This window comes from Callorhinchus milii, unplaced genomic scaffold, assembly GCF_018977255.1.
Source record: "Callorhinchus milii isolate IMCB2004 unplaced genomic scaffold, IMCB_Cmil_1.0 Scaffold11, whole genome shotgun sequence".
NCBI lineage: Eukaryota > Metazoa > Chordata > Chondrichthyes > Chimaeriformes > Callorhinchidae > Callorhinchus > Callorhinchus milii.
This window is the reverse complement of record NW_024704752.1, coordinates 991,434-1,004,558: the sequence shown is the minus strand read 5'-3', so window position 1 is coordinate 1,004,558 and position 13,125 is coordinate 991,434. Positions and strand designations below refer to the sequence as shown.

At 53.0% G+C, this 13,125-nt stretch overlaps 1 protein-coding gene across 2 annotated transcripts in view; it reads left to right on the top strand.

The window, feature by feature from the left end:
- slc2a2 (solute carrier family 2 member 2) overlaps positions 1-12,396 on the top strand; it is a 14,623-nt gene extending 2,227 nt beyond the window's left edge. Inside the window, exons 2-11 of one of the 2 annotated variants that reach the window (XM_042338971.1) lie at positions 2,988-3,080; positions 3,998-4,194; positions 4,662-4,786; positions 5,949-6,064; positions 6,347-6,509; positions 7,541-7,728; positions 9,281-9,385; positions 10,441-10,542; positions 10,838-11,041; positions 11,414-12,396. In XM_042338971.1, coding sequence (XP_042194905.1) covers positions 2,988-3,080; positions 3,998-4,194; positions 4,662-4,786; positions 5,949-6,064; positions 6,347-6,509; positions 7,541-7,728; positions 9,281-9,385; positions 10,441-10,542; positions 10,838-11,041; positions 11,414-11,602 — 1,482 coding nt within the window. In that variant the 3' untranslated portion in view covers positions 11,603-12,396. Of the gene's footprint in view, positions 1-2,984; positions 3,081-3,997; positions 4,195-4,661; positions 4,787-5,948; positions 6,065-6,346; positions 6,510-7,540; positions 7,729-9,280; positions 9,386-10,440; positions 10,543-10,837; positions 11,042-11,413 lie in introns of both variants that reach the window. The other variant, XM_042338970.1, reaches the window with a different exon arrangement.
- The last annotated feature ends 729 nt before the right edge of the window (positions 12,397-13,125 follow it).

The following is a 13,125-nucleotide window of genomic DNA, read 5'->3' as shown; positions in this document are numbered from 1 at the left end:
GCTTGTCCAGATAGGACCACCCTACCCATTAGGGTTTTGGCTGCAGGGTTAACAGGAGCTGAGTGGGAGGATTCCCTGCCCCAGTGACTGGTCGGCCCTTCCAGGTCCTGCCGTTGAGCCAGGCTGGGCTGTGCTGTCATCAGCAGTGCCCTAGAGAGGCAGCGAGGATTGATGACCGAGAGAGTAGAGCATTGCAGACACCAGAGAGGGGGCAGTGGGGAAGGCAGCAGAAGAACACAGCATCATCCCCACCACCCTTGCCCCCACATTCACTTCAGTGGGAGGATTGTAAAGGATATTTGAAGCCAGAGAGCTATAATGATGCATTAATAATAATTAATGAAAAATGATAATCCTCTCATTTGATATAGCACTTTATCACGTTGTTGAGATGTTTCACAAAATATATTGCAAATATAGTGACTGTATTTTGTGGGTGAAACATGGCAGTCAATTGCACACAGCAGTGTCCCACAAACAGTTGTGGATTGAGTGACCATTTTTTTTGTGTGTGTGGTTCTGCTCTGCCTCTGTGATTAGTACTAACCCTGGGACAAGGGACATAACAAGGCAGCCAGTTAGTCTGCAAAAATATTCTGCTTTAGAATATTCGAATGTGCAAACATGTGGAGAATTCTTAATTTGGACTTCCTGGGAAGTTGGGTCTTTTGTGTAATTACCATTGAGTGTTTTCTGTAATCCCAGATATCTCCGACACACAGTCAGGAGCTGAATGAGATGTTTATCTGGGGGGGGATTGTTGGCCAGGACACTTGGAGAGAGAGAGAGAAACTCCCCATTTCTTATAATGTTGTGGGATTTTTAACGTCTACCCGAAATGTCCTTAATTCCCTTTTAAAAGCTTTTGTGAATTCTGCTTCAACTAATGTTTTCGGTTGGATGTTCCACATCCTAGTAACTGTGTGTTTGAGTGTGTCCGTCTGTGCTTCTGTGTGTTTGTGTGCGTAAAAGTGTGTGTCTGTGTGTATCCTGTGTGTGTAAATATTTGTGTCTGTGTGTACATTTGTGTGTGTGTGTCTTTGGTGTTTTTGGTGATGATCTTAAATTGATCTGCTCACTGACACATGAAATCCTTTCTCTTTTACCTTTTACCAAACTCCGTGACCCCATCTCCCCCACTCTCGCCCGACTCCATTGGCTCCCTAGCCTTCAGAGGATCCAGTTCAAGATCCTGGTCCTCACATTCAAAGCTCTCCATGGCCTCTCCCCACCCTACCTCTGTGACCTCCTAACCCCCTACCAATCCGCCCGCTCCCTCCGCTCAGCTGGCTCTGGCTGCTCCACACCCCCCGATCCACCCGCCCCACCATTGGCGGGAGAGCCTTCAGCCACTCTGCCCCCAACCTCTGGAATTCCATCCCCCAATCACTCCGCCTCGCCCTCTCCTTAGCCTCCTTCAAGTCCCCCCTCTTCGACCATGCCATCGGCCAACCCCCCTTCCCCTCCCCTCCCTTTCCCCCCAACCCCAGCTCGGGTCTGAAATGCTGTACACTGTCCAGCGCCTTGGGATCTCCTCCCGATGTGAAAGGCTCTATACAAATGTAATCTTGTTGTTGTTTTACCTAAATAATAATTTGGTCACTCAATCCATAACTGTTTGTGGGGACGCTGCTGTGCACAATTGGCTGCCGTGTTTCGCCCACAAAATATAGTCGAATCACTTTACAGTATATTCTGTGAAGTGCTTTGAGACGTGTGATAAGGCGCTGTTTCAAATGCAAGGATTATTATTATTTTTTCATAACTCCTGATTTAGAGCCTCTCGCTGGGCATGCGGGGAGGGGGTGCGGGGGTTGGGGAGGGCGCAGAATGATAGGATGGTGTGTAGTCGTTCTTCATGTCTGAGCCACACACTGTGTGAGACAGCGAAAGATGCACACTGGGGCACAAAGACACACCCACACACTGAGTGAGACAGAGACATATGGAACGAGACACACGCACACAAACACTGAGACACGCAGGTACACACACACACATACAAACACACAGACACATTGAGCCACACACAAGCTGGGACACGTGTGGTGGCGGGGAGCTTTGGGCAGGAACGCTGGGAGGTGGTGGCTGATTGTGAGATCTCACTACCCCTTTAACTATTAAAGGCAATGTTGGGTGGGCTCTGTGCGTGGGGAGGGAGGCTGATGTGGGTTGTGCCCAACCCCAGGAAACCCTCAGGTTTCCCATTGAACCTCCTGTGAGGAGGGGGCTCTCTGGGAGCAGGGCTCCCAGCCTCCCTGCCAACTGGCCTCAGTGCCCTTGGGCTGAGGGGAGGAGAACAATTCCCCCCCCAGGGCTCCCGCACTACCCACCTCGAGTCCAGTCAACATTCCTCCTCATCTCAGCCATCAACATTTTTGTATTAAAATGTTTATTGTGCAGTAAGTTGATACCCGGTTCTAAGTCGATTGGCGGATCACTCTCCAAGGGTAATAATCCCTCACAAACCCCACAAAAGAGAAGTAGTCACTCAATCTATGCGGGACATGACTGCGCATTTGGCTGCTGCATTTCACCCCCACTATACACATAGTCTCGATACTTTACGGTATATTCTGTGAAGCGCTTTGAGATGTCTCAATGACATGATAAGGCTCTTGCAAGCGAGACACCTGGGTTCAATTCCAGGCAGGAGGCGAAACCTTGGGCAAGTTTCCTTACTCCACACACCTAATAATAATCCCTCCAAAACAAAACAATAATAAATTGGTCATTTTCAATCCATGACTGTTTGTGGGACGCTGCTGTGCGCAATTGGCTGCCGCGTTTCACCCACAAATATACAGTCAATTCACTTTATAGTATATTCTGTGAAGCGCTTTGAGACGTCGAGAAGATGTGAAAAGAGCTATATCAAATGCAAGGACTATTATTGTTATTACTATTGTTTGTATTATTCTTATATTCCTCTTTATTTTATTATTATTTTATTATTATTTTATTATTATTATTATCTGTCACAGCAGATCACTGGGATGCTGATGCTGGCCATCTTTACGGCGGTGCTTGGATCCTTTCAGTTCGGTTACGGTCTCGGTGTCATCAATGCTCCACAGAAGGTAACCACCATTCCTCACCCCTGGCCTCGGGAACCCTGGTCCGTCACCAAACACGGTGCACAAAGATCCCAAACGCACTTCCCAGTCTGTCATGTGTAGTGACTGTAGATTCTGTGAGCAAAATCTGCAGCTATTATGGAGTCCTGTAGCTCAGTGGTTAGAGCACTCACTTTGCAAGCGAGAGACAACAACAACAACAAGATTCCATTTATAAAGCGTCTTTCACGTCAGGAGGACGTCCCAAGGCGCTGCACAGTTGGGTCATGACCCGAGCAGGAGGGAAATGGTCAGGGTGAGGGGAGGGGAGGGAGTGAGGAGGGGGGAAATGGTCAGGGTGAGGGGAGGGATGGGAGGGAGCGAGAAGGGGGAAGAGAGTCGAGAGGGGAGCTGAAGGCTCGGTCAAAGAGAAGGTCAAAGAGACCTGGATTCAATCCCAGACAGGGCGAAACCTTGGGCAAGTTTCCTTACTCCACACACCTAATAATAATCCCTCCAAAAACAAAACAATAATAAATTGGTCATTTTCAATCTACGACTGTTTGTGGGACATTGCTGTGCACAATTGGCTGCCGCGTTCGCCCACAAATACACAGTCAATTCACTTTACAGTATATTCTGTGAAGCGCTTTGGGATGTCCTCCCGACGTGAAAAGCGCTATATCAAATGCAAGGATTATTATTATTATTATTTGGTCTTGGAGCTCTCTACTCTAACCCCATTCCCTGCTCTCTCTCTCCCCATCGTGTCTGTGCTGGTGCTCACTCCCCCACTGGAGCTCTCTACTCTAACCCCATTCCCGGCTCTCTCTCTCTCTCCATCGTGTCTGTGCTGGGGCTCATTCCTCCACTGGAGCTCTCTCTTGCTGTTGACCAGACTGGGGTGAGGAGAGGTGACACCGCTCTCTCTCTCTCTGTAGGTTCTGGAGCGACATTATGCCCACGTCCTGGGTTTGTTGGTGGAGAACGAGACGGTGGCCGGAAACGTGAGCCAGGGCTCCCCACCGTACGGACACCCGGACATCGGCATGTACTGGGCGCTCTCCGTCTCCATCTTCTGTATCGGGGGCATGATTTCCTCTTTCTTCATCGGGTGGATCGCAGACAAGCTGGGGAGGTCAGCAACTTAACTTGCTCCATTCACCTTAACTAGCTCCGCTGACCGTACCTGGCTCCGCTGACCGTACCTGGCTCCGCTGACCGTACCTGGCTCCGCTGACCGTACCTGGCTCCGCTGACCGTACCTGGCTCCGCTGACCGTACCTGGCTCCGCTGACCGTACCTGGCTCCGCTGACCGTACCTGGCTCCGCTGACCGTACCTGGCTCCGCTGACCGTACCTGGCTCCGCTGACCGTACCTGGCTCCGCTGACCGTACCTGGCTCCGCTGACCGTACCTGGCTCCGCTGACCGTACCTGGCTCCGCTGACCGTACCTGGCTCCGCTGACCGTACCTGGCTCCGCTGACCGTAACTCACTCTATACACAGTGACTTGCTTTACAGACGACTAGTGTTGCTGGCAGTAAGCAGTATGACTGTTAGTAAATAGCTGTACACAGGTAACCGGCTGGTTGCTCACTACAGGCTGAAGGCAATGCAGGTGGTGACCAGTCTGGCGATGGTGGGTTCTCTCCTCATGGGTTTGGCGAAGTTGGGTCCGTCTCATGTGCTGGTCATCGTGGGACGAAGTCTCACTGGACTTTATTGCGGTAACTATACTCCAACACCAATTTACACTAACCCTAACCTAACCTCACCTGCTGCTGCTGCTGGGCATCCGAGCTGGGGCGTGGCTAGGGGAAGATCCTGAGATGGACAATGAACAAGGTGAGGGAGATGGGGAAAGAGGGAGGCAACGAGTGAAAGAGGGATGGAGATCCAGAGAAATAAAAGCTCTCACACCATTCTTTTAACCCGCGCTGTTGGCTTTTGACTGAGGGGGAGATGGTGAACGTTCAACCACCTCAGAGCCCAGTTGCTGTGGAGACATCGATATCTGGGCTTCGTAAAGCCGTGTGAGGCAAGACCCGGAGTGATAATAGGAGATGCTTTTTTACCAGGGAAACAGGAGCTGAATGGGGGTGGGTGGGTGGGTGGGGGCAGAGCTTCGGGAATCGTCAGGAGGAGAATCGAGGGGGGATGGGGAGCCGGAATCCCGTCACTCGGAGCCTCGTCGCGGGTTGGGATTCATCCCCACGAGTGGCTGCTGAGGCCGGATCAATAGAGTCGTTGAGAGGTGAAGCGGGAAACTTTACAGTATAACCACTCAATCCATGACTGTTTGTGGGACACTGCTGTACACAAATGTCTGCCCCGTTTCTCCCACAAAGTACGCAGTCACTCCACTTCACAGTATATTCTGTGAAGCACTTTGCGACGTCTCAAAGACGTGATAAGATGCTGTATCAAATGCAAGGATTATTATTATTATTGTATTTATTATAACCAGGTGGCAGTGAGAGTTTGGGTGTGTGCGGGGGCAACAGCAAAGCCGTGGGGTTAATAATGAAGGTGACGATACAGGGAGCAGCGGCTGGCCTGTGGGGTGGGTGGGTGGGTGGTGGGGGCCAGTAGCCTCTCTCTGCACTGTAATACCAGGGTGTTCACAAAGTCCTGTTACCCCCACCCCCACCGCACTGACCAACAACTGAAACATGTGGGAGAATGATGACAATTGTATAAAGAAGTACTTCATTGTATTCAGTACAATTGGTTAACATCATGGCCATGTTCGGTTGTGATATCTCCTGTGTCATGGATGGAGTGAGGAGGCCAAAGGCATCTCTGACAACTTGTTTCAGCTCCTCCGTAGTCTCATATGGCTGTGTTGTAACAGGGGGTAACATCACCTCTCATCACCTCTCTTCGCAGGGCTGATCTCGGGGCTGGTGCCCATATACATTGGGGAGATCGCACCCACCAGCCTGCGGGGGGCACTGGGCACCCTCCACCAACTAGCCATCGTCACCGGCATCCTCATCAGCCAGGTATCCAGAGGCCATCCCTGCTGTCTCTCTCTCCGTTGTGTCTGTGCTGGTGCTCGCTCCCCCACTGGAGCTCCCTACTCTAACCCCATTCCCTGCTCTCTCTCTCTCTCTCTCCCCATCGTGTCTGTGCTGGTGCTCTCTCCCCCACTGAAGCTCTCTACTCTAACCCTATTCCTTGCTCTCTCTCTCTCTCCCCATCGTGTCTGTGCTGGTGCGATGTAAATGTGCCGAGTGGCTGGTCTGAGCCCCGCTGGGTGCTGATGGGCTGATGTCTTTGTGCAGGTGTTGGGTCTGCACTTCCTGTTGGGTAACGACGCTTGGTGGCCACTGTTACTCGGCCTGTCAGGGGCCCCGGCCGTGCTGCAGTGCTGCCTCCTGCCATTCTGCCCCGAGAGCCCCCGCTACCTGTACATCAATCTGGGCCAGGAGGAAGCCGCCAAGAACAGTGAGTGCGTGTGGGGAGTGAGGCAGGGTGTGGGCGAGTGGAGGGGTGCGGGAGCGGGAGAGCCCAGTCGAGGTGGGGGAAAAGGGCAGGCGGGAAGCAAGGCTTTGGGTGACATTCCACACCAAGTGTGATGATGGCATCAATCCTGTGCTTTTTCTTGATTTATTTCTTATATCATTTCTTAATCTGGATCTCCCTGTGATTACTCACAGGCAAGGTGTTCCCATTCACTGTGTGTGTGTGTGTGTGTGTGTGTGTGTGCGCGCTCGCGTAGATGTGAGTGTGTTTATCTGGTGTGTGTCTGTGTATGTGTGTAGATGTGAGTATGTATGTGTAGATGTGATACGGGTGCAAATCAATGTGATGAGGGAACCATGCCTTGTGGGGGGAGTGAGGGTTTGGAAGCTCAGATACTATACAACAATAATCCCTCTGTTAATTCCACTCCTTTAATACTGAAATGCAGGTACTGCATCCTCTGTGATATCTATGGTCGTGACTGTGTTTGTAACCAGAGACAGTGTAATATAGGAACACAATATACACCTCACACACACACACACACCCACACACACCCCCTGCACTGTGACTGCTGAGTGGCTGTTCACTAGTGTTGACATAGTCGGGAATCTCCGTGCGTTTCAACCCCTCCGGGTGGAATGTGGTTGGTTAACATAACTGTGAAGCTTCCTGGAAACTTTTGCGTGTGTGCGTGCATTCATGCGTTCGTGTGTATATGTGTGTGTATGTGTGTTTAAAGCGCTTTGAGACGCCGTCCGGCATGGAGGGTGCTATATAAATCCAAGTTGTTGTTGTGTGTGCATTGAGTGAGTGTGTCATGTGCTGTGTGTATTCTTGTGCTTAATCTCTGAATGGGCTGAAGTTGTGTGTGTGTGTGTGTGTGTGTGTGTGGGGCCGAGTTCTGGGGGAGGTGGTGTCTGGGAGGCGGGGTTCTGGGGGCAAGTGGGGAGGTGGCGGCTCGAAGCCGGGGGGCTGTTGGAGCCGGGGTTCACATGGAGTTTGTGTCTCAGGCCTCCAGCAGCTGTTGGGCCCGTGTAACACTGACAAGGACATTGCGGAGATGAAGAAGGAGAAAGACGAGATTCAGAGAGAGAAGAAGGTCTCCATCCCGCAACTGTTCTACAACTCCAGCTACCGTCAGCCCATCATCGTGGCTCTGGTGCTGCACCTGGCACAGCAATTCTCCGGCATCAACGCGGTGAGAGGCAGCAGGGAACCGGGCAGCGACAGGCTATTGGGAGCCGGGCAGCGACAGGCCATGGGGAGCCGGGCAGCGACAGGCCATGGGGAGCCGGGCAGCGACAGGCCATGGGGAGCCGGGCAGCGACAGGCCGTGGGGAGCCGGGCAGCGACAGGCCGTGGGGAGCCGGGCAGCGACAGGCCGTGGGGAGCCGGGCAGCGACAGGCCGTGGGGAGCCGGGCAGCGACAGGCCGTGGGGAGCCGGGCAGCGACAGGCCATGGGGAGCCGGGCAGCGACAGGCCGTGGGGAGCCGGGCAGCGACAGGCCGTGGGGAGCCGGGCAGCGACAGGCCGTGGGGAGCCGGGCAGCGACAGGCCGTGGGGAGCCGGGCAGCGACAGGCCGTGGGGAGCCGGGCAGCGACAGGCCGTGGGGAGCCGGGCAGCGACAGGCCGTGGGGAGCCGGGCAGCGACAGGCCGTGGGGAGCCGGGCAGCGACAGGCCGTGGGGAGCCGGGCAGCGACAGGCCGTGGGGAGCCGGGCAGCGACAGGCCGTGGGGAGCCGGGCAGCGACAGGCCGTGGGGAGCCGGGCAGCGACAGGCCGTGGGGAGCCGGGCAGCGACAGGCCGTGGGGAGCCGGGCAGCGACAGGCCGTGGGGAGCCGGGCAGCGACAGGCCTTGGGGAGCCGGGCAGCGACAGGCCTTGGGGAGCCGGGCAGCGACAGGCCGTGGGGAGCCGGGCAGCGACAGGCCGTGGGGAGCCGGGCAGCGACAGGCCGTGGGGAGCCGGGCAGCGACAGGCCGTGGGGAGCCGGGCAGCGACAGGCCGTGGGGGAGCCGGGCAGCGACAGGCCGTGGGGAGCCGGGCAGCGACAGGCCGTGGGGAGCCGGGCAGCGACAGGCCGTGGGGAGCCGGGCAGCGACAGGCCGTGGGGAGCCGGGCAGCGACAGGCCGTGGGGGAGCCGGGCAGCGACAGGCCGTGGGGGAGCCGCGACAGGCCGTGGGGGAGCCGCGACAGAGAGAAGGGATTGTCTCCCTTCCTGGTGTTCTGGTCAACAATTCCTCAAATAAAATTGGGCACTCAATCCATGGATGTTGGTGGGACACTGCTGTGCGCAATTGGCTGCCATGTTTTGCCCACAAAATACACAGTTAGTTTACTTTCGCAATCTCAAAGCATTATTAAGGATATATATTATATATCCCAAACCATGGCAGCTAGACCCATGTGGTGCAACAACGCGACATGGAATGAGATGATTATCACACAATCCCCAATAGAATGAAACATCTCTAAATACAGTGTAGTGATACAAATCTTGTAAGCGCTCCCCCTCACTGCAAATCAACCCTGAATAATAATAATGATACTTGCGTTTGATACAACACCTTATCATGTCTTCAACGCGTCAAACAGCGCATCACAGAATATACTGTAAAGTGGAGTGACTGTATTTTGTGGATGAAACGTGTTGAATCCCAATGGTGTCCAGTTAGTTTGATGTTGTGCTGCGAGTGAGCTGTGCTGGAGCGCTGTGTGACGCTCTGTGTCTGTGTCCCTCTCTCTAGATATTTTACTATTCCACCAGTATATTCGCGGTGGCTGGTGTCTCCCATCCTGACTACGCCACCATCGGTGTGGGAGCGGTCAACATGATCGCTACTGCCGTGTCTGTGAGTAACCGTCACTTAGTCACACAGCCTCACAATGTTTAACATGAGGTGGGGGTTGGTAATCAATTGCTGGTGGCTCAGGCTGGCTCAGACCCTCACCCCTGGGGTCATGGGTCAGTGGGATTAAGCCCCACGTTGGGGACTTTTGACTCACAGTCTAGGCTGACACTCCACAGAGTGGGAGTTTATGATCTCTTGTTACTGACTCACCGATCAGTGGAAGCAAGCTCTCTGTTCTCCCGTTCATCAAGTTTGAAACCTCCCCACTACCTAATCCCGGAGGCATAAAGGGTAGGGTGGTCCTAGCTGGACAAGCAGCAGGAAAGTTTGCCAGACAGTGCTCTCAATGGTAAGCTAAGTGGTTTTAGCTGGTTAGACTCCAGCAGTTACCCCAATGCACACTCTGGGCTCCCCAAGCCTTGGCTCTCGCCAACCTATGCCTAATACTCACTGTAATTAGTTAAGCAGGATGTGTCTCCAGGTAGCTGGAAGGCATGGAAACCTCAGCTGGGTTTGGAGACCCTTAAGTGATGGTGATAGGTATCTGCAAGTGTCAGAGACCCGCCCATGTATGGTGTTGAATCTCCATGCCAGGCTGCGGTGCCCAACAGGGTGGCACCTAATCCAGCACAGGTCAGGCGGACATTTTATATTGATGTCGACACAGTTTGTCAACATGACAAGGTGGCTAGATGGGGGTCAAACGTTCAGCTCAGGGCAGTTAATAATTTCTGATCAGTTAACTGTCGCGAAGGCCGCTAGTTAAACTGTAAGCAGTGGGTCAGAGCCCCACTGAGCACAGCCTCTGGTTACAGTTGTGTCAGTGAGATTCCAGGCAGCAGCTGTGTCTCCAGACGTTAATCAACAGCCAGAAAAGAGGTTATTGGGTTTGGGGGTGAGGTGAGCTGGGGGTTTGGGGGGAGTGCGGGAAGTGGGGCGGGGGGGATGGGGAATGGGGCGGGGGGGATGGGGAGTGGGGCGGGGGGGATGGGGAGTGGGGCAGGGGGAGCACAGTCAGTCTGAGCTCTTGTGACTCTCTTTGGTTCTCTCTGCAGGTGTTCCTGGTGGAGCGGGCTGGGCGCCGCAGTCTGTTTATGCTGGGCCTGGCCGGCATGTGCCTGTGTGCCGTGGCCATGACCGTGGGCCAGGTGTTACAGGTCAGTGCTAGTCAGCCACAACACGGCACAGTCACCACAGCTGGGCTCTATGTGTGGCAGTGTGTTTACACCATGTGTGTTTGTGCGCGCGAGTTTGTATGTGTGTGTGCCTGTCTCTGTGTAACTGTGTACACCTGTGTGTGTGGCTGTGTGTACCTGGGGGCAATGTTGGTGTGTACACACGTGTGGGTACGCATGTGTATATGCCTTTGTGTGTACCTGGGGGCAGTGTTGGTATGTACACTGCTATGTCCTGACCGTCCCCTGTTCACGGTGTCTCTTGTCTCCTCGACAGCACTCCATCACCTGGATGAGCTTCGTCAGCATGTCAGCCATCTTCCTCTTCATCGTCTTCTTCGAGATCGGCCCGGGTCCCATTGCATGGTTTATTGTGGCTGAGTTATTCAGCCAAGGGACGCGGCCGGCAGCCATGACAGTTGCCGGCTTCTGCAACTGGACCTGTAACTTCATCGTGGGAATGTGCTTCCCATACATGGCGGTGAGAGTCACACACACCGAGCCCTGGCTCACTCCCCACTGGAGCTCTCTACTTTAATCCCATTCCCTACTAACTTCCCATAAGTAGGAGCCTGGTTGTTAGTTGATTGGTGGATCACTTTCCGATAGCAATAATCCCTTCAAAAACAAACTAATAATAATTTGGTCACCGAATCTACAGCTGTTTGTGGGACGCTGCTGTACGCAATTGGCTGCCACGTTTCACCCACAAAATACACAATCAATTCACTTTACAGTGTATCCTGTGAAGCTCTTTGAGACATTTTAACGTCGTAATAAAGCGCTGTATCAAATGCAAGGATTATTATTATTAATATTTATTGTGATGCTGATGTGACCTGTGTCTTGGCAGAAACTCTGTGGTCCGTACGTGTTCATTATCTTTGCGGGGCTGCTGTTCGGCTTCACGCTCTTCACCTACTTCAAGGTGCCGGAGACAAGGGGGAAGACCTTCGAGGAGATCGCCCAGGAATTCCGGCGCAAGAAACGTCCAGGAAAGGCCAGCGCCACGGAGCTGGAGCATCTGGAGAGTACGGCCTGAGAGTGCGGACACAGAGTGGGCGGGTGGGTGGACGAGCGAGCGGACATCTCCTCACTCTCAGCTTGTCTACTCTGGGGTGAACCTGAGGTGGAAGCAGTTGCCCTGGAGGCCTGAGTACCCGCCTAGCTCAGCAACTGGACCATATGAGGCCGTCTAAGCGTGAGGGTCAATGTGATTCCGTTACCAAATACGTCGCCTTGGAGCCACATCAGCCCCAAGGAGACCTCGCAACTCCCCTCTGCCACCAAGACAGTCACTCATTGCTTGTTTGATGTCTGACAATCGTGTGAGTTTGAGCCCTTGCCAGGTGATGGCAGGTAACTTGACTTTCCTGTTGGGCAACACAGCTCAGTGTGAAATGCGCGAGAACATTGCCACCACCTTCCTGCCCGCAGCTTGGACACCTGTTATTTCTAAGATGTTCGTTTGTTTTGCGTCTGTTTGTGGAACATCGCCTCATGCAAATTGGCTGCTGCGTTTGCCTCCAAAGTACACAGTCACTGCATTACACTTCATTGTGTGAAATCATGTGAGACATCTCCAGGACATGAAAAGCTCCAATTCTTGTCAGGTGTACGAGTGGTTTAAGTTGGAGGAGTCTGGAGGCCAACGTGTGGCCAGGAAACAGTTGATGGACTTACTGTATTGTACTTTATGTGGAGATGTTACTTTACACAGATTGGAAGTTAGAGCAAGAGAGAATGTGAAGCGGAAAGATTAACAGAATATTAGGGGGAAACGTCTGACAGACAGACAGACGCACACAGAAACAGACACATACATACAAACATACACACGCATCTACACATACACACACATGCACCCACACATACACAGACATACTCACACGCACACATGCACACACATACATACATACACACGTGTAGACACACACGTGTAGACACGCACATATACGCACATGAGCACACACATAAACTGACCCGGCACTTTAACCTGACCTGTGGATTTTGGTTTTAGAATGAGTTTTTGTTTTTTGATGATTTGCTGAAGAAGCTAGAGCCGCGGGCGAGGAGCGTGGGGGGCTGGGGGGGGAACGCTTTATTAATATCCTTAATGAAGTTTATTTCCCCTGATGCGGGCTTGGGATCAAGTGGTGGGGAGGGATAGTCACAGAGACATTCAGCATAGTTGGTGCGGGGGCAATGTGATTGTGCTGCTCTCTGTGTTATTAACTGTACTGATACCCTATCTCCCTCCCTCCCCACCCTTACTGATTGCAGGATGACAAGTGGTGGGGAGGGGGGAGTGGAGGTCAAAGGAGAAGGTGGTATACACCTCTTCCCCCCCCCCGCCTGCTGCTGACAGACATGAACGTTCAGTCTGACACCTGGACATACAGGTTCCTGTTTGGTGTTAACACATGCCCACATGTTGGACATGTGTTGATTCTGGGATGTGTTTTATCTGCTAAGCAGATTCTGGAATTTGGGTTTTATTCCTGAGAAAATGATGGATTCTATCTCCTAAAGAGAGAAAACGGTTGACTTTTTTTATTTAAGTAA